General features: G+C 41.6%; 1 protein-coding gene across 2 annotated transcripts in view; it reads left to right on the forward strand.

The window, feature by feature from the left end:
• zbtb16b (zinc finger and BTB domain containing 16b) overlaps positions 1-22064 on the forward strand; it is a 33275-nt gene that overhangs the window by 1068 nt on the left and 10143 nt on the right. Inside the window, exons 2-5 of one of the 2 annotated variants that reach the window (XM_088012055.1) lie at positions 1076-2324; positions 7451-7548; positions 9545-9652; positions 11756-11842. In XM_088012055.1, the coding sequence (XP_087868181.1) occupies positions 1171-2324; positions 7451-7548; positions 9545-9652; positions 11756-11842 (1447 nt within the window). In that variant the 5' untranslated portion in view covers positions 1076-1170. The remainder of the gene's footprint in view (positions 1-1075; positions 2325-7450; positions 7549-9544; positions 9653-11755; positions 11843-22064) is intronic. The other variant, XM_014986883.2, reaches the window with a different exon arrangement.

Genomic DNA, 22064 nt, shown 5'->3' on the forward strand with positions numbered 1-22064 from the left:
GCAGAGGCGGTTCAAGGAGTCACGTGGGCCCTGATCAGAATTTGATATGGGGGCTCGTCCAATTAAGATCAGTCAGCTCATCTAAGTTTTATCCTTATATATCTGATATAACTACTAGAAAGTAATACTGGTCACACATTATATTAGTATTGTTGTATCTCAAGAATTAAAAAATAAATAAAATAAAATCTAATTAATGAGGGGGGGAGAAGTGACATTTTCTAATATTGTCAAGAAGCAGAAATGCACAAATCAAACTTTTCCTAGGCAATACTTTGGGTTATTTTTTTAATTGCATGGATGATAACATGGGATAAAAATATTCAGATTATTTGATGGACATTAAATTTGACATTTAAATAAAAAAATATTGTAAGATTATCGTTAACTATGCATTAAAGTACATGCCACTAACCTTTAACTGATGTTTTAGTAAACTAAACATACAATGCTGTTTGACACATTTAAAAACCAAAACCGGTGGGAATTTCTAGTTTTCATCCATGTGTTGATTATTTTACAATATGACCTGTTGATTCTAATTTCTGACCAATCAGATGTTAGAGCTGCACAATAAATCAAAAATATCATAATCACAATATCCATGTATTAAATATCGTCACAGGCTATTAAATGCAAAAATAGTGGGCCAATAAATTTCAAATGTGAGAAATCCACACCTTGATGGCTAATAATAAACCTGTCAGGTGGCGTCTCACAGCAGTAGCTAGTCACAACTCGCATGATAGAGATCAGATGCTTAAGGTCATAGAGACAGGCGGAATGGTTGAAATGAGAGAGGAGAGGAAAACATGTGTTTCCTGATTTCACAATTTAAAAAATTAAAATTACCATCAGAAGTCGTTCTAATATTGCGCAGCCCATGTGCATTTTCAGTTTTTTCTTGATTCTGTTTAGGTACATGTATTGGGTAAAAATGTTAAGTATAAAAACAGCTACTATACTAAACATTGGACTATTCAACAATAAATTAAAATAGAATGCTTTGGGCTGCTTCTGTGTGTAAATCAGGCAGAATTGATTCTCTGTCTTCCCTCCTCCACCAAAACCACAGAGCTACAACCGGCTAAAGGTGAGAGAAGAAGGCAGGACAGCCACACCTCATGCGTGGGCTCAGCAAAGGCCCGGGTGGACACTGCTCTGACAAACATGGGTGTTCTCCAGCTCAACAACCCCACTCACTCCAGCACGCTCCTGCAGCGGGCCAATCAGATGCGCCTGACCGGCACCTTGTGTGACGTGATCATCACTGTGGACGGCCAGGAGTTTCCGGCGCACCGCACTGTCCTGGCCTGCACCAGCAAGATGTTTGAGATCCTTTTCCACCGGAGCAGCCTGCGTTACGCCCTAGACTTCCTCTCTCCTAAGACCTTTCAGCAGATCCTCGAGTACGCCTACACCGCCTCCCTCCAGGCCACGGCTGAGGACCTGGACGACCTACTATACGCCGCCGAGATCTTGGAGATAGAGTACCTGGAAGAGCAGTGCCTGAAGGTGCTCGAGACCATCCAAGCGGAGGAAACCGAAGAGGTGGCGTTGAGGAATCACAGCTCTGGAGATCATGGCGATCACGGTCGGGCCAGGCACTGGAGGCATATGTTGATGTCCAAGAAGCATTCCTTACAGGACGGAACAAAGTGCGGCACTCCCACCGCCCTCCACCACCTGGCTCTCTACCACATGGCAGAGAGAACGTCGCCGGGTCCGGAGTGTGATGCAGCTCCTCAACGGAGTCCCAAACTAGACGCCGAGGTCGACATGGAAAGCTCCCAGCAGGTTCGCAACAACTCGCCCCTGGATCATGCCAGAAGTATCAAATCAGAGCGTATGCAGGTGGATGACAACGAAAGCTGTGAGGGCAAGTCATCCGGCGCAGGGGAGGCGACAGGCACATCCGAGCAGCCGAGAGACGAGGGCCCGGGGACGCCCCTCAGAAGCAGCGTGATCACCAGCGCCCGAGAGCTGAACACGGGTTCCGAAGATGGGGGTCAAGCAGCGACAAACGCTCTTGACGGTTTCCCCGGGATCGCGGACAAACACCTGGCCTCCATTTACTCCATGGCCTCCAACCACACGGGAGAGGGGCTGCCGGTGTCCGTTTCAGTGGCGCCGTCTCTGGGCGTTCCGCTGGATCCCAGGGCCTACGGCGGCCTGCTGCACCATGGCCTCCTGCACAGAGAGCTGCTGAGCAGGCTGGGCCAGTTTGCAGCAGGAATGAGGCACGAGGGCCAGACTCAGGGCCAGCAGTGCTGTGGTGAATGTGGCCTCCAGCTGCATAGCAGACAGGCTGTGGAGCAGCACAGGTAAGCACGCAAACATCCAACTTTCACGACCTCCTGATGCCCAAAAGGCCCAGACAAGTTAAACAACCAATAAGTATAAATTACAAGTGTGGGAATTCAAATATAAATCATCATCTAGATAGTTGAGGGTGATCTAGAGATCTGCCAGTCATTGTGTTCATGTACTTTATTAAAAAAATGAGATGAGAAAGATTTAGTTCTGATAACAGGTCATCCTTTTTCTCTTTGATGTTTAAATACTATGATCCAGAAGCTGGAAGAAGCAACGGTAAATATGGTAATTTATTCAGAGGGACACCTGCGCTCATGTTTTGACAGTGGATCCTTTGAATCGGGTCTTTGTGAGGGAAAGGGGGGGATTGATGTAAAGAGGCCTCCATGTCACATAACGCCGTTATTTACAAAGCCCCGTTTCTTAAATTCCCTTTGATTATCTGCGCAGACGTGTGCCTCACACAACAGACCGTCTCCCAGGCTATTTGATATGCATTCCTTCACATCAACGAGAGAAGCCTCTCAGCGGGGACCAGGCTGGACGCCTCGGCAGCATGATGGATAACTTCTGTTTCGCGACTCGTTCTCTTGTTGTTGTGGGGTTTTTTTATTATTATTTTTGCTTTATTTATGAGCCTGTCAGCTCGTGTTTTGTCACTCTACGTAAAAACCCCACCAACTATTTCCATGAAAAACTCATTAGCTTGATTGCAGATGCTTCTAATTGTGCGAGATGGGCAGTGTTTGAGTCATCATTAATCATTAGCAACACAACAAGCCCTTAATATGCTGCTAACCTACGATTAGGATCACAGCCTTCCCCTGCTCACCCCTGCGGCTGACATCTCAGCTGCATGCCACTCCAAAAAGCGCCACCAAAACAGGGGTGTGAGAGGGGGGAAGAAAGCATCCTGTGGGATACGTAGCGATGAGCGTTCCTTACTCATGGAGACAGACTGATGTCCGCAGGTTTGAAGGGGCTGTGTTGGTGGCGCTGCTCGAGGATGCAATGAAGTTGCTGTAAGTCTGTAACCAGGTCACTGAGCATTCACCTGATCTGCAGACTGACATTTGCTGCTGTCGTCTTCGAATCTCCTGGCACAGTTTCAGACTGAGGAGCTAAATAAATTCAAATGGTCTGGGTAGGAAGTACAGACATGTAAACAAACTCCTAAATATGTCACCAAAACAAACCCCAGGAATATGTGCTCCAGGGCCGGACTCACAAGGATTTGAGCCCCTGGGCTGGGGTCAGTTTTGGTGCCCTATCAACTACAGAAGAAATGTTTTACTAATAATAATTTGAGTACATTAGTAGATAGATATCAATACGTCTCTTTGCCAAAAACTCCATGTTGCTTGCAAAGAAATCTATTATTTTCAAATACTTCAGAATTGTTTATATTCATAAAAATTCCAAACTATTAATGAAACTTATCTGGTATCAGCTTGTGAGTTTTATGTTCAGGACAATGGTTGCACAATAGCATTCACTAACAAAAACAAATAAAAAATCTTTGTGGCGCCCCTTATACCAGGGCCCTGGGCTGCTGCCCCTTTCTAAAGTCTGACCCTGGTGGTGGAAAAATAATTGCAAAATACCTTAAATTTTAAATGGTTGAAACTTGAGTTAATTGTTTAGAAACTTAGAAATGGTTCATTATTGTAGTAATAGAAGTGTAACGGGGTAAATTAATTAAAAAAATAAAATGCACAGACAGATCTCAGCGATGCGACAGGAATGATGTATAATTGTGAAAACCTGAACTATCAGTACCTCTGGGCTGAATTTGAATCATCTCATCAAAACTGTTTCAGATTCTTCATGACTTGAAAAAGTTCAGAAAGAAATGACCAAACCAACGAGGTCTGATAAAACGCCGCTCTGCGTTTACATGCCTCCTGATGATCCACGGTAGATTAATGCCCCATTATAAACTATTTAAGTTATAATTAAGTCATGAATGGTGGACAATTTCCCAGCTCAGCCAGGACAAAGATGAAGTTTTAGTAATCAACACACATTTTAAGAGACTCGCAAGACAACTTTGAAGCCTGTCAGTGAGTCATTTAGACCAAATTATACACCTCAGCGTCACGTTTGAGTCAAACTTCATGTTCACAAACGTTGTTTGTTGTAATAAAGAACACACAAACAATGTAGTAAAGAATACATTTTGTCATCGCTTGAGTTTGTTTCTTATGCCAATGCAAGGACAACAGAACATGCATTTATATTTAATGGGATCGACGATCTTTTCTCTGGTCGGTCGTAGAAAAGCAAAGCTCGGTTCTATCTGCTCCACACAGCTGCTGCAGAAACAAGAGCCAGAGAGCAAACTTCACTCTGCTTTTAAAGTCTCTGGATTTCCTAGCTTTTTGTATTGTAAGAATGATCTAAAGTTGCTTTCATTAGTTTTTAAATAAAAGATCATTGTCAAACCGATTCAGTTTGCTTTTCATCTTACAAACCCTTTAATGAGAAGCCCACAGGCCATGTGAGTATTAATGTTTTTAAACTGAAAACTTACCTATTCACTACTTTAAATATTGTATTCTATTTAATTGTAGCTGCTAATATTATTTGATTAAACTGAATACTATTTAAAACACAAGGAATAAATATTGAAGTAAGTTAAACTCGAGAACTTCAGCTTTAAACACCGCTGCATTTTATTTCCTCATTACCTCATCCTATAATTATTTATAATTTAACTTATTTTGACTATTTCTAGTGTGTGTGTGTGTGTTTTTAATAAACCTCCACGTGTTACATGTTAGAATAAAAACGCTCTGTAAGTCACATTAGACGGACTCTCCACAGCCAAAATAAAACCTAATCTTTACGGCGGAGTTCCTGTTTTGCTCTCCTGATGTTAATGTGCGTTAAGCAACATCTCAGGTTTCATTCATTTTGAGCGCTGCCTGAGCGTGTGCCTGAGCGCAGACTCTTTTCCAGGCCACGTGCTCTGCTGTAGGGGGGTGATATAAGGATAACAGTACAGATGCCTTGCATGCTTGGGTTGTGTGTGATATGATATGATAGGTTTTGCTGCCGGCGGAGCTTCGGCGAATCATCTTTTCATTGCAAACACAGGAAAAGCTTGTGTGTATATTTGCGTGTGTTTGTGTGTGTGTGTGTGTGTGAGAGAGAGAGAGCTTATTCAGCTGGGATGTGACATTGTGTGCGTGCTCTCGGTGTGTTTGTGTGTGTGGTTGCTGTCTTGAAGTGCTGGCGGGTGGAGGCACGCGTTTGTCTGCACTCTGAAATTAGCCAGATATCCTATTGTCTGTGTGCTTTTAGCATTCATGCGTTGATTCACAACTCCAAGGGCCTCTCAGACTAATGATGCTGCATATAGCCTTGGATTCTTGCAGGAATTAAAACACTCCCGTTTTTTTTTTTTTTGTTTGTTTTTTTGTTTTTTTAAAGAACAACGATCCTTCCAAGTCCAGAGGCCCTAAAGAAAAGACGTGGTCCAGATTCTCATAGTATAATAACCTCAACGCTATTGATTAATGCTCTGCAATTGAAAAATGTTATTTGAATCCTACTGTTGTAAAAATAAAGTTTTTAAAAAAATGTAGTTTCCTACCGTTTTACTTACCATTTACCTGTATAGCAAACTGGTTTTAGCGAGTCAGTAATTGCGGTTTTGACAGCTTCCTTAATAAGAGTGATGCTTAGTATTCCTTCAGTTTCCACAGCATTACCCTCTTGAAATATTTCGTATCATAAAACACAAATAAAATGATTTGCTTATTTTACAAGTGAGCAAATAACTTTAGAGCTCGTCACAGTCAGCTAGATGGCTGTGACAAGCAAAAGGTGGGGGAGGGGCAGTACAGACTCCAGTCAGTCCAGCACTTTCTCTGCTTTCTCAGTAAAAAGGACTTTAAAGAGTAGAAAAAGTATGATGAAAACGTCTCCGTTTCCTCTGGCCATCCCGACTTTACCGTAAGGAAAAGGTTAGGTTGCTCGTTTGGTGTGATCACAGTCTGTCTTTTATTATAAACCTCAACCATTCCAGTAGGTTTAGAATCACCTGGAAAAGGAGAATTACATGCAATATCCTCCCAAAAAATGTGATTAAATGAAACCTAACATTTGAACTTATGATTATTAATAACCATAATTCAGCTAAAAAGAAAAAAAAAAGTTAGCACACTTTTTAAAGTAACGCTGCAAGTTTATCAAAAAACCTCAGCCGCTTAATTATTCAGGCTACTTGGGTAACTAGCCTGCAGTTGGCTGCTTTACAGAAATACAGGCTAGCTTGCCGGCTGTAGTTTAAAATAGCGTTTCCGTGGCTAAGTTTTACTTTCTACGCCATGATTGCTAATGTTCACAGTGCATTTTATTTTATTTTTTATTTTTTTTACTAATCGTTTTCCTTTTTACCCCTCCTTGTTTTTGTCCCACCTAGAGGCCAGAGACTGCCATTGGATGTCACATAAAGACAATGCAGAGTAACAACCAATATACTGAAAGCTGAATGCTTGAAGATGGAAATATATTAAGAAAGTTTGTGTAAAACTAAACAAATGTAAAAAACACAAGGGGAAAACACTTCATCAAAGTTGTAAGTCTTACAATTCAAAACTAAGTTTAGCGTAAGCATATGGTAAAATATGTGGATTTTTGCCACTTTCTTAGTTTATATTTATGTTCTGTTTTGCAGTTCAGTGACATACTTTTTTTTTTTTGTCATTTGAAAAAACTTTAGATTAAATTTCACTGACATTTTCCGACTTTCTGCTGGACTAAAATATTTATGACTGGATTTCATCTCAAATTCCTCAAATTTGTCAAATGAAAATGTCAGTAATTTTCACCGTCCTGGACAAGATTGTTTGCTTGTTTCCATGTCATTTTCACCTGTAAAAAGCGGCGTTGATGTTCATCAACAAGTGACCGGTCTGAACCTGGTAATGCCGTCATAATGCTGACGGTCTCTATCCTAGTGCGGGAAAGGAGTCAGGTAAACCGCAGTCAGCCGCTTTCTGTTCCTGCTGATCAATGAGCAGCCGCCCGTTCGCGTGAAATAAATGAAAAATTTTTACAAGTGTGTTCTCGCTGCATTCTTCTCCTCCATTAGCGCTCTCACATCAGTGTGTCGTTCTTTTCACAGGAGGCTTCATAATGAGGAGAAGGGCAACAGCTGTGAATACTGTGGCAAACACTTCCAGGACAGCATGCGGCTCAGGATGCACATGCTGTCTCACACAGGTATTTAGTAACTCTCATGCACTCTCAGCCTCTGCACATCGGCGCTCTCCATACAGTGGTTGCGGCCTTTCAGATGCACCTGTTCACCCCCTCCTCCACCCAAACCCCCTTTCTCCCCCCGTTCCTCCCTCAGCAGTCAGCGCCACTCCGAACGCTTGGATCACGCTCTCTTTTCCACGCCGAGGTCGTCAGGCCTCTCTTCTCGGTTTGAATTGTTCCTGTTTTCCTTTTCCTTCTTTTTTTTTTTTTTTTGAGAGAGAGAGAGAGAGAGAGAGAGAATGGCGGCTCGCCAGCTCTGCCCCTTCTGAGTGATGACATCATGAGCTGCCGGCAGGCCTGGGTGTTCTGCCAGCGTTTTCCGAAGCGTGTGTGATGGCTCGCTCGCAGATGTGTGTCCAGGAACACACTGTACCCAAATGCAGACTTAATCAGACCTGACTGCTCTCCCAGCTACTTTATCCAAAATAGAGAAAAAGGATGGGGAGGGAGAAGTTGGGGGGGGGGGGTGCAGAGAGACAGAGGAGGGATCAGAGACTAAAAATGAAACTTAAAAAACACACACACACGCACACACACACACACACACACGCACACACACAAAGCTCAGTTTGAATATATGTTAGAGACAAGGCAGAGTCCCCTGTCCTCTCTGAGGATTGTTCAGGAATGGCACGCCACTGACAGATGAGAGAGAATCTGCTCCTTTAAACTTCACCTGAATCTTCCTGGGGGGTTTTTTTTCCCCCCGTTCTGCTCAGCCCTGAACACACACATTGTTTTGCATCACTCTCAGACCTTCACAGCATGCTTTGATTTTCAATTCGCACCGACATCCATAACAGCAGCACCTTTAACCGCATTTGAATTTTTTGCATAAACTCTCCCCATCCGACGTGTCAACCCCGTAATACTAGAAGGAGGGAAGAGATGGGGAGTGGGGGTGTGAGGGGGTGAAAAAGAGAGAGATAGATGTGGATCTCATTTCTTTGTCACTGTGTATTTCAGTATAGCAGCCTCAGATCCCGCTGGTTGCTAAGGAGCGAGTGCTCCGCCGCTCTAATGGGCTGATTTGGTATTCAGCTCGATGCTGGCTCTTATTTTGGTATGCCAGACAAAGTGTTTTGATGGAGGACGATTGCAGCCGCGTCTGGAGACAGTTTGATGGTTTATGGATGAGAGCACACTCCGTGCCTTTGACTGCACAAGACAATGCACTGTGTTCTCCTCTTCCCCCTTATCACACAATCTCACGCGGGCACGACACACCGGGCTGGACGGCGTCAAACAACATCAGGATCTACAACACTTAACTCCACTGTTACTGCCGCACAAGACCGTTCTCAAATAGAGTTTTTTTTATATATATATACATATATATTTTTATTTTTATATGTTGTGCGAGACAAAACGAAGCAGAACGGGGGTTTTTTGAGAAATGAACAGATTGAGGCTGTTTTTTTTTTTTATTTGCGTGCAGCTCTGGGAACAGTGGTGCACTGTCTGTGCGAAGAGTTGAAAGAGGACCACATTTAGGCTGTAGTGCTCAGAGTTCCCAAAGCTTGTGGGTGTTTTAATGAGTCATTTTAACTTCATTTAAAGCCAGCTGAGCAGAAAATAGATCAGTGAATGAGCCCTGGGCCAGTATGGATCTGCAACCGATTTACATCTCAGTGAGAGCCAACCCACATCCAAACAGCTGCGTGCAACAGAGACACACACACACAGAGAGAGAGAGAGAGAAACAGAGAAATTGTGTGTGTGTGTGTGCATGTGTGTGTGAGCACACATATTAGTCCAATGTGTCTGTCAATGCAGGTGTGAGGTGAGTGCAGAACAAGAATGGGATGTTTCTGTAAGCTGTATGCATACTTGTCTCTTTCATGTCTATATCAGAACAGACAAGGGCATTGCAAAGGTGACCTGAAGTTACAGTCCATGCGTTGGGATTTGGGATGTTGACTCTGAAGTGGGATTTTTTTTTTTTTTGGTGATAAAGGGATGCGCCGCAGGCGGGAAGCGTCTGCTGTACAGAGAACACCCGGTCCTTCTGTGGCCTCTCAGGCAGACAGTCTGCTCACTGTTCAGAGTCTGATAACAGGCCACGGTAAATAAAACTCTTCAGCGTTGCTCTCCTCTTTTTTGTCAGGAAGAAGAAAAAGATGGGCTGTTGCACACTGTCTACTGCCCCCTCAGGCCCCCCTCCTCTCTCTGTCCTGTACTCCATTGTAGTTTTTCACATTTGCTTCCTTTGTTAAACAACAGAAAAGCACAAGTGTGTAGACGCGGCTCTCCGGTGACTTCTTTACCTTTCTTTCAACTGCGTTCACTTAAACCAGGCTTCCTCTGCAGCCCAAAAGGACAGAGCCTTGCAAAAGTTGTTTTTCTTACACTTTGTCATGTTACAGCCACTAACTCAGGCCTTTGTGGATGAAGAAAGTCTCTGTTCTTGCCACTCTGTGGCCAGAAGAAAACCATAGTTGAATAAGTGCCATAAGAAGTCAAATTTACAGTTCACCACAAGCCAGGTAGGGCAGACGGGAAATATTACAAAGGTACTCTGGTCACATAAAACCAGAATGAATTTTTTTGGTCTGCATGTCTAAAACTTATATGTGTTGGAAAGTTTTAGTTGCATATTACCCTGAAGACGGTGTCCTCAAAGGGTAACAAGCTTTTCTTTTTCTTAGCGTTTTTTTATGTCATGGAGGCCAAATAGAGTTCATGGAAAAAATGAATGGAGGAAAATACAGGGACATTTTAGAGGATTTAAACGCTTAAAGACGGAACTAACCATCTGATTTAATATATGGCAACGTTCACAGACACTCTGCATCCAGTCTGAGTTCAACTTGTTCTGGTGTCTCACTTGTGTAGAGATTCAGTAACAGGTACTTCTACAAATTAGTGACACTGTGTTATGAATTTAATGCCACAATTTTTAAAACGGTTTTGTAAAAACTGGGAAAATGAGGCATCATTTTCCTTTTAACTATAGAATTGTGCAAACTGAAATTCCAAAAATAAATCTGCTTAATGGAAACAAACGGCAGTTTTGGAAAGCCACGAAGAAGAGAGGACAAGAAGACGACATGTCTCCTCTGACGGCTGATGGAGCGCCAGCACCGTGACTGAATTATGGATATATCTCATATGTTTACATCCGTCGCTGCCATGCATTTGATGACTTATGTAAACAAGCTGATTCATGCATGAGTTTAGTTATTTCTAATCTGATGGAAACACTCCAAATGCAAAATAGTTTTTTGTTTTTTTACATTAGAAAAAAACAGATTTTGAACATTTTTAATGGAAATGCAGCCACTGAATCCCCCAATAATACATTGAAATCTGCTTTTGCAAGGCATTGTGTGGAATTTACTTTTTACTTTTTCAGTCAGTTTTGAGAAATGTCAGCACTGTCAGCCTGTATTCTTAAAAATGGGACTTTTCACATTCTTAAGTGAAAAGCATTTTAGCTTTTAAAAGTTAGCTCTCACTCTTTGGTCAGTGTCCTGACATCTTTACAATATTTTTCACATCGCATTTATCAATGAAACCACAGACAGCAGAAGGTTGATCAATGGAGTCTCTCAAGAAATCAAACATAAAAATGGACATATGTCTGTTATTGACCAAGAGTGATAAGGAGAAAAAACAAAACAATATTCCAAAACTATTTTTGTTTCTAGACTCATTTCTCTGTTCAAGATTTTATTTTTTTTAAATGCAGGTAAAAAAAAAAGTTGAGGGATTTTCATGCTTTACAAAATGAAAAAAGATAGAAAATATGCATTAAGGAGAAAGGCATCAAGTTTTTATTTTTTTTTTTTACAAAACTTGGACTACCCAAGCAGTGTTTTGCCTTTAGTCAAAATTCAGGAGTCTGTGGCCTAATCTGGGACTTCATTGAAGCCCAGATCAGATTTAGACCACAGTCTTCCAGTCGGGAACTTTTTTTTTTCTTTTTATAATAATAATTAAAAAAAGCATCATTTATTCCAAAGTTCCTTACAAAGTTATTCATCTTTTAATGTTTGTCAGAAGATCCAAACAGTAAGACAGAAATCATCGTAAAAATACTGGAAATGATCGAGAAGCAGAAATCTGAGAAACTGAATCCTGACTAGTCTGCATTTCAACATTTAAGCAGTGACACACAGAGATTCGTATGTTTGCTGATTTCTGTTGGGTTTGATGTCACCCACAGCTCCTGCAGAAGCGCTGGTGTGCGATCAGTGCGGAGCGACGTTCTCCTCAGAGGACGCTCTGGAGGCCCACAGGCAAACACACACAGGTATTTACCCGAACCAACAGTCCGCTCCACCCGGAGAGAGTGTGTTTAAAGCTGTTGAGTAAGCCGTGACTACGACACTCATGTGATTGTGGGTCTAAACTTGCTTGTCATGCTGGCTGGGTTAAACTGTTCCTGTCATGAAGCTCCATAATTTATCAACAGGGAGGTGGGAGGCCTCTCACATATCACCCACTAATATCTCCTGGCATCCTGACCAACCGCGTGCCACTTTGCCGCAGCCAGGGCCGCGCAGCGCCATGCAGCGCCATGCGGCGTTACAGTTTCACAGACATACTGGCCTCACCTTCCCTCCTGACCATGGCTTTGAAATTACTTTCCCGACACCCATATGCTTTTAAAAATGATTGAGAATTAAGAACATTTGTGGATTACATCAGTAGTCATCTGGTAATAATGATTATTGATTAATCTGCGTGTTGTTTTTTACATTTGGATTTTTTGGGTGGCCATGTTTTCTTGGGTGCAGGTACTTTTCCCCCTATGTTAGCTGGATTATTTTTTTTTTTCTGTTTGGTCATTTCTCATCTGAGATTTTTTTGTTTTGTTTTGTTTGTTTGGGTACAAGAAGTAAGGATCTGTTGCAGGACACTGCATGCTCCTGTTGGCCTTTGGGATGACCCCCAACCAGCCAGATGCTCCAGTCTGTTCGTGCTCTCCTGTAAAGTTATGAAACTCCTGTGAGTTTATAACTCAAAGTTAGAGCACTTTAATCAGATATTTGCATTAATTAATACTCAAAGCTGTGTATCAGCTTATCTTGACATAGTAAAATGTTACAGAAATTATGAGCCTGCTGAAAGAACCTTATTTATTTTTGCTCGTCTCCAATTTAAATCTTTGTCACTGAGATTTTAAAGTTGAGGGAAAATGGTGGTGGAATCATGATTAGAGAAAAACATACAAAAAAGAGAAGATAGTAGTGAGGAATGTCAATTATTGTATTGAGAAATATTGACATTTCTTTGTTTTCTAAAACTGAAGACCCAATTATAAACAACTTAGATTATTATTATTTAAAAGTCAATTTATTTATACGAAGTTTATTGCAAAGTGAAACATTATATAGATCAACTACATACAGATATTTGAGAACATTTATTTCTGTTAATTATGATGATTTCCCACGTACCACTAATGAAAACATGTTTTCAAATTTGAATGTTGTTTCAGACCAATAAAAAACTTTTTAAAAAGAGGAATGTGAGCTTTATGAAACGCATGTTTAATACCTGATTAAAGGTTGTTATTTTCAAAAGGCGCTTTAATGTGACAAACGAGACTCAGATATTCTAATTTACTGAATTTAACTACTTATATGTCACTTTTTATCAATGTGGTGTGGCAAAAACAATATAGAAAAGCTGTGCATTGGAGTTGAAAAATACAAAATTAATATAAAAACAGAGTCAAACAAAAGAAATACATAAGATTTTTTTTTTTTAACTTAAAACTTTCACTGAAAATATCTGGAGGCTGGTGGTTCCATGAAAAAGTTTAACACACTGTTAACCCAGAATACAGAGCAGCTATTACTCATATTTTAATTTATAAAAATTGTCTTTGTGCATAAAGTAGGAAAAGGTTTTTAGCCTCTTGACAGAAGACAAGCTAAAATACAACTATCTACATTCAACAAAATATCATCTACATAGAAGTGAATGAAAACCCTTTTAGAAAACAAGATAAATATGATTGAAATATAACAAAAACAACAGATTGAACCAAGTAAAGACCTCTAAGAGGTCATGGCAAGATACTCAGAGAATGTGTTATATGAGGAACTGATTTTCCTGTTTGGTTGGATTCTCAACCTCTGAAGCCTCTAATCTGCAACAACAACATAATCTGGATTTTATTGGACAGTAGGTTGTGACAAATTGGTGGGCTGAACTGACCGATGACCTTTCTGGTGTTTTGACACTTGTTTGGCTTTTCAATGTTGATAAAATGAATCAAATGGAAGCAAGAAAGGAAAAGGAAAACAAAGACAACTAATGAAAGCAAAGCACAGTTGATGAGCACTGCAATCAAGATATCAAGACATTTATTTTCACAGTATGTTAATTTTTATGATTAAAAACAGAAAATGCTTATCTGTAAACAATGACTTTTTACTATGTAGAGTACTAGATTTTAAACTTGTTTTATTCCATTTATATACTTTATTTTTATCATGGCTATTACTGACAGCGGTTCGAATCTTTTTTTTGTTTTTGTTTTTAATGTTTGCGACGGAAACAAGCCGTGGTTTTATTGTCCGACGCCCAGCAGTGTCTGAATCCACACCTTTTCTGCTACTGTCAGAGAAAGGTGATAACCCTCTCAGGAGCATTGGCATGTAACTGTAACTCCAGGTGGCACACGCAGTATGAATACTTAATGCATGCGGACATGGAGGGGTGTTAACGATGGCCAGAAGTTTCTACCCGCATCTCTGCGAGTTGTAAACACCCAGAGCTCGGTTTCAGCTTGGCACTGGATCTGGGTACAGGAGGGCATTACTCTGTTATTTTGTCATGATCTTGGCTCGGCCTGCCGTGACGCACTCCCACGTCCGTATGACATGAGCCACAGGTAACTTAATCAGCTCTGATCTGCAGAGGTTAGAAGTTGAAATGCTCCCATTTACCACATTTCCTCCTAAAAAACACACACTGGGATCTTTCAGTGGGGGGAGAGGGGGGGATCAAACAGTGCCTGCTTTAATTTGCCATGTGACTTACCCAGTGAGCCAAATGAGTTTCCTCTGAGCAGATTAACACTTGTCAGGGCCCTCAGCAGCTGCAGCACTGTCCATGTCCTCCGGAGGGGAAATGTTCCCTACTTTTTGGGAAGACCTTAATCTGAGGCAATTAGGTAATTCTGGCAGCGACGTTAGTTTACAGTGAAAGTCTCTATATCCATTTGAATATGTCAGGGGTGAACGGCCATGGGTTACTGAAGTTTGAGATCAAAGGGAGAGGAGGGAGGGCGGTGTGTGCGTGTGCCTGTGTGTGTGCCTGTGTGTGTGCGTGGTGTCCTGAGGGTAGAGGCATTGCTGCTGGTGTTGGGTGCCAGGAGTAAGAGGAGGAAAAACAACATCATGTGCTGCTGTTTACTCCTCACCACAGCACTGTCACCGTCTCCTCTGACCTACTTGTCAGTGCCCAAAATAAAAGAATGGATCTGTCTCCGAACCGCTCTCACAACAAAGGCGTTTGTTTCATCACAGTAAGGCGAGTCGAGGCGAGGCTCCGGGGCACCGAGCTCACCGGGTTTCTTTTTTTTTTTTTTTTTTACATTTTTTTGGAAAACCCCGAGACTGTGGCTTATCTGTGACTACTAGCTTAAAACACTGCTGGCTGACCATTTTGCCACCTCTGCCTTTAGGAACGGGCCATATAAGAGCCCTGGCTTTGTGTACTCGCAGCAGCTGTGCTGTTTCCACACATTACAGGCTGCTTCATCAAGTGAATAATATTACCTTCTGCCCAAGCCCTAATTAAACGCTCCTGTAGTCTATTCAGATACAGCCAAGGCTTTCTAATGCATCTCCCCTAATGCAGACCTTTTAGCTCGCCTAATTGCATGTCCGTCACCGCTCTGCACCCTCCTGGTAATACCCGGTTTTAATTCGAATAAGCCTCAAACTGAACTGAGCCGGGCTCCGTTCGGGCCATTATGCCTCCTGGTTATTTATTTGCGCCGGGACAGGCCTGTCGTTTCATGTGAGGCGAAGCGCCGAGGCCTGCGTGCAGAATATTTTTGAAATGTTCTAGGAATCGAGGCGAGCGGAGCCGTCGCATGACCTCAATGAACCGGACCATGGAATGGTGCTTAAATGCGAGCGACGCTTCTCTTGTTGCATTAATTATTGAGACGGTTGTTCGTCACTCGGGTAGATTAGCAGTCTACTGATAAGCTCCCGGGGTTGTTTAAGGTACTGTAGCTTTCTGTGTGTGTGCTGGTGTGTGTGCGCGTGTCTGATCTTAGTGCATGAGCACATACAGTAAGCATGAATGCACATGGGTCATGTGAGGGCTGGGACATAATGTAGCCTGTATGACTGTATGCTTAACTGGGTGACAGAGCAGATGTGAGCCAGCACACAGTCTGTGTACACTGAGCTGAGCTTGGCCATGCAGTTTATAGCACTTTCGCCCCTGCACACTGGTGAACATGTCAACACTGATGTCATCATAAACTCCTGGCTTTAAAGACAGACTGTGACTTCTTTTCAAATTGAATTCATTTGTTTTAAAGATTTGTTTGAGACTGGTGACCTTTACTGAAGAGATAAGAGGGAAGACGTGCAGCAAATGTCCCAAGATCAGGAACTGAACCCAGGACTTCCACATCGAGGAGTGTACCGTCTGCACATAGTGCGCCTGCTCTACCAACTACGCCAGCCAGCACTTTCTAAAAATAAATATATTACATTTTATAGACTTTGACGTTTATAAATTCTGAAGGCATGCATTAAAAAAACGCATACTTTGCATACAGACACTTGTTTGTATGCAAAAAAAAAATGCATACTGACATAGACAATGACTTGTTGTTTGTCAAGTCGTTGATGGTTGATTTATTAGAAATGCATGAGAAGGAGGGGAAAGCTCCGCATTTCTGATCCATTTACCTCTGCAGTCAGAACATGAATAACACCAAATCCTCATCGAAATTATTTGTAAGCAGCACGTTACCTGTTATTAACAATACAAGCTAGCAATCCTCTGCATTTTGTACTTTTAAACAGTTAGCAACATGATTACTAAAGGAGGTTATGTGGTGCGTCTTTGTGAACGGGTTTCAAAGAAACATTATCAAAACTTTGAAACATTTTCAGTCATTTCAAGGTATTAGTTAAAGAGAGACCTCCTACTTTTCCTCCTGAATTTGCACATTTGTTACATTTCTGGTAAGTGTTCCAACTTTTTTCTTTTTTCTTTTTTGTAGAATTATGAATCACATACAAATAAAATAGAAATAGTACAAATAGTATTGTACATTCCAATATGTAGCATTTACTAGAGAAATACTTATTACAAAATGTTTGTGAATCATTGCTGCACACCTGTCAGACTGACTAAGATTTCCAGAAAGCTGCCAACATTTCCGAATAGAGTCCACTGTATTGGAACAAAACAGAGGACATTGCTGGAATACATTGGTTTTTCTAGTGGCAACCACACAATGATTTTTCATTTTATTTCAATTGAAGAAGTTTATGATGCAGTGTATTCCAAAAAGACACACGGCATCACATCCTACATTTTTTCCAATTGGTATGAGGTAGTTTTACCACATATTTATCCTTTTACCCCAAAGCCACTTGGATTGGCACCAAAGACATTTATAGTCTAATCTGACCACAGCTCACAGTTCCAAAAGAACCTGCAGATTTTAGTAAATTTCGCACGTTCATATTTGTGATGGTAGAACAGGAAATGCTTCTTTCCTGGTTTGACCTCCAAACAGCAAGCTGTCTTGCTGATGGAGTCTAATGGTTGTTATGGACACATGGTGACCTCAAGACGCCACTCTTTGGTGCAGGTCTTTGTTTCCTCTCTTTCACCATCCTCCTCATTGTGCCTGGTAGCCAGATTAATATGTGTCCACTTTAAGAAAATGGCCATCTGTATCTCAGGGAAACAGGAATTCATTGATTGCTAAAACATCAGATTAACTAATCAAATAATATAAACAGTTAAAAATAAATATTTCACAACATAAGTCAATAAAAGTACTCAAACAAAAGTTGAACATTTAAAAAATGATTCATTTTAAAGCTATCCCATGTCTTGAACAGGGCCATCTGCCATCAGAATCCTCTTTGTCTTCATGTTCATCCAACATTTCAACATACAGACAATTAATTGATGGGCTCCAAACACGAAAGTTAAGAAGAATTTACCCCGATTTGTGGTCATTGCTGATACAATCCTTTGTTCCGTCTACGGCGGGGTTTTGCTCCCAGATTCTCAGGGTGGGAAACTTTTGTTTGCTGCTTGAAAAGAAACAGGCTGCGCCTATTTGTGAATGAAGGGATTAGCTCGAACACTTCACCCCAGCAAGGACCATGATCCTATCTGGTTGCCTGGACACATGGTTTTGTTTCTTAGGCAGCGTGAGAGCCAGGCCAGCTCCCCACCTCAGCTGGACTGAATTAAGTGGCAGATGAAAAGAGGCAGAGTGTGTAAAAATCATGTGTGTGGCACCATCCTGATAGAGATATGCCGACGCGGCATTAGAACCTCAAGCCCGTCGCATTCGGACACCTAATCGTGCTTTAGGCGGGCAGATCTGTCATATAATGCACAGTGCAAATGCAGAAATGCTCAGAAGTAAATCATTATTCTCCACTGTTAAAGCCTTCCTCCCACTGAACACAAAGCTTTGAGAAAACCCATTGATTACATGGTATTTACCCCTCTGTGGGCCAAAGGTCAGAGGGGTCAGCCTGTGCCTCAAAAAGGCCAAATCCCACACCTATTGTGCAGTTCGGGTTGAGAAAGCAGGGGGCAACGGGAGCCAACTTTAGGGGCCTATTTTCTCATAAAGAAGCTCCTCTGCACTTATTACAAAAGCTTACAGGAAAAAAAAAAAATCCACGACCAAAAAGAAAAAAAGAAAAACCTTTGAGAAGTTAACAGAGCGCGGTGAGGTGAAATGCCACCACTAACACACACACACACACAAACACTCCTTTTAGGTTTCTTTTTTCCTCTTCTTTTTACACTTCAAGATATTATTCGGTATTTTTATTTTCAGCAGCCGTCAGTTGCGCGGAATAAAAACGACCGCTGAGCTGTTTGTCAGTGTGTGTCAGCCGCAGATCAAGGGTGAAGATTCTTGTGACAGAATATTTGTCATTTCTATTCTCAAGTTTCTGGATTGTTGGTGACAGAAGGATCAGGTCTACATCTGTGGATGTCTGCGAGTGTCAGCGAGCGACGGTTTCACCGGCGCAGAGAAACTAAACTTTCACCGCAGACTGAGAAGTGCACGAGCCGCAGAGAAGGCAGGAGTTCGCGATGTATGATGGTTGATATAAAGCGGGGTAATTAAAGCAGCTTTGATGTATTCACGTTGGATTAGTTGTTCTCCCTGCAGCTACCGTTTGAACAGGAACAGAAAGCGCTCCCCCTGCTGGCCGCAGCAACTACCAAAAAGAGGAAATCAAATGAATCACGGATTATAAAGACATTCAATTTGCTACCTTTTTTTTTTTTTTAACGTGTTTTGCTTTGGTTTTGGATGGCTCATTATCCAGGCCTCGCAGCTGCAGCTTCCAGTAGAATTAGCAGAGTATGACTCAGGCACAGAGGGAAGCTGGTTAGACACTCCAATGATTTCCTGTACGGTCAGCGGATGCAGGGAGTGGGGTGGCAGCAGAGGCGTTCAAAATGGAAAGTCTTTTGTTTACAACTAAAATATTGTGATCTGCGGGTGAGAAAAGAGCCCTAGTCATTAGGCTTTAGTAGAAAGACAGGGATTGTTGAAGTTGTGTGTGGAGCCTATGACTAATAGACTCGGTCAATGAGGCCCTGAACCTTATTGTGTGTCCTTTGTGGGGGCTATAGTCCCCCAAACAGGTGCAGCTCATTCCACCAGAGTGGCTCAGTGAAGGATTGTTGAGATCAGGGAATGTCTTTCATCCCATCTTCTTTGTGTCAAAGGGATAGTTCAGTATTTTTTCAAGTGAAGATCTGTTAAAACCGTACGAGTTCGCATTTTTCTGGCTATAAATAACTGTCTTAGAGGAGAAACCAACATTGGAGGTTCATCTTTATAAATTAGGTACATCACTGAAAAAATTTAATCCAACATAATATATTTTGATTAAACACACGCTCAGAGCTAATGAGGTATCAAAATTCTGTTTCTCGGAAATCCTCAATATTACATTAGACCAATAAAAGAAGAGAAATGTTTTATTCTGAAATAATCAGCCTACTAAAAAATACTGTACTACTCGATGTGTGGGTGTTGCTCATTTTGCACGACTTACTTCATCAATGCAGCGTGGTACCGAGTCGATAAGCCTGTGGTTCTGTTTGGGAATCCAGGTTGCTCTGCAAACAGCCCTCAGGTCCTAAGCAGTGTTGGGTCTTGTGCCTCAGCTGCCTCTTGTTAATACTCCAAATACTCTATTAGGTTCAGCTCAGTTTGCTGGTCATTCAAGCACAATGGCATCATCATCATCATTAAAGCCAGTATCGGTATTTTGACATGTGGGCAGGTGTGAAGTCCTGCTGGAAAATAAAACTGTTACCATAAACGTCTTCATCAGAAAAATTCTGCAGAATTCCCTGATAGACGTAATGATGTTTAAAACATGGGTCCTTAAAGACGTAAGCAAGATGCCTCTAATGATAAACACAAGTTATGCCCCAAGGACAGGTCTGTGTGTGGTGGGTCTTCAATCAGTGACACCAGCTGCAGTCCATGCTTGGTGAATCTCCTCCAGGCTATCCGTTCTAAACTGTAGTTACTGGTGTAACTTTTTCCCTTCACTCAACTTTCCGTTTGTATGCTGGCATAGAAGCATTCTGAACAGGCATCTTATTCAGCAGCTAACTTTTGTTGCTCAGCTTTTATGTAGAGAATATCAGTGACTGTAACCTGGACAGCTGTCAAGCCAGCAGTCTTCATCATTATTAATGTGTAAGCTATAAAATTATGTTTCTCTAATAATTATTTTTACTTGTCTTGTGCAATAGTTTGACATAGTTTGAGCTTTCATTGGCTGCAAGCCATAATCTTCCAAATTAACAGAAAACACTTCAAATAAATCAAACCGTGTAATGAATCGATGAAAGTTTCACTTTTTGATTTGAATTACTGAAATAAATAAACTTTTTAATGTGGGATATTATTAAAAAAACAATAATATTTGGACCTTTACATGTAAATCCTTGAATAGCCCCTGACAGTCATTCAGGGCTTCCTACGTGCTACTACAAAGCTCCGCCTATTTCACCAAAGCTCCACCTTGGAGGACCTGCACATGCAGAATGCTTTTTACACAGGAAGATTATTGATCATGTAGCACCTCCAACCTCTACTTGCAGTGTAAATATTCTTCAGCTTCTCTCTGAATTACCACTTAAGATGTGAAAACTGTTCATAAAATAACGTTCCCATAAAGCACAGTTAAGTTTGAGTGTGGGGTTGCTTTAGGATGGCTGCTCTTTGGTCATGGCCTCTCTTGGGCTGGCCAGTAGGGTGCAGCTAATATAAATTTATACAAATTATTAAAATAATACATTTAAGGTAAGATACAAAACTGCTTATTTTCCTTAACACAACTTCACATCAAGAATCCTGTACCATTTTTCTATTATCTACATTTGTTGAATTTTTAGCTGTAATTTTCAGAACCTTAGATTTAAAAAAAAGGCTTTGTCAAACTATAGTTATCTATAAAATGCTGAGCTTTGCTTTGTTTGAATAAATCAGGAGGCATGGATTAGTAAACAATGCGATGTGAATGTGTTTGATTTACTCCTTAAAATGTGAATTTGCTTGATTTGTTTTCTCGTTCTCTTTCCTTCTTTCTTTGAGCGGGCTCGTCTGTCTGCTAACTTGATTGAACCTAAAGCAAGTGTCTGACACTCTTCCCTCTTAGTATGAGTGTGCTGTATCCCTTTCCCTGCGTTAATTCCAATTTAATTGCCAGTTGCCTCAAGGCACTTCAATAACAGTAACAAATGATTTGATTTAGTGGACCTCATCAGACTGCATTTTAAATGCGACACAGCAACCCCACTTGAATTCCAATGAAGTGCTGGCACAGTCCTCTGTTTACTAATGATCCTCTGCTGGAGATGTCTGATTGAATCTGAGTCAGGAGCAATGGGACCTGCTCACATTGTAAATGATCTGCAACCTGAGCAGACAGAGAAATAAGGACCTCATAATCTCACATTAAAGCATCGCTCTCCAGGACACGCACATTATGTCAATGCTGCCCATTAGTCCCGGTCTCTCTGGCTAGCCGCACGTGTGAGTTTGCGTCGGCGTGGACGCCAGAAAAGGGTTCAAGAGCTGGCGCCTGCTGCCACCCCCCGAACCCGGTAGATCGAGTGTCGACTGTATGACAGCCAATGGATCTTCTTCACGTAGCCATTTTGACTTGAACAACCCTGCCAGCGACTCCCCTATCTGTATTCCTCGCCACACTCCATGCAACAGGAAAGCAGCCCCAAAGAGATGCCAG

The sequence above is a fragment of the Poecilia mexicana genome, unplaced genomic scaffold (genome assembly GCF_051168715.1).
Source record: "Poecilia mexicana isolate PSO_F unplaced genomic scaffold, ASM5116871v1 scaffold_13, whole genome shotgun sequence".
NCBI classification, from domain to species: domain Eukaryota; kingdom Metazoa; phylum Chordata; class Actinopteri; order Cyprinodontiformes; family Poeciliidae; genus Poecilia; species Poecilia mexicana.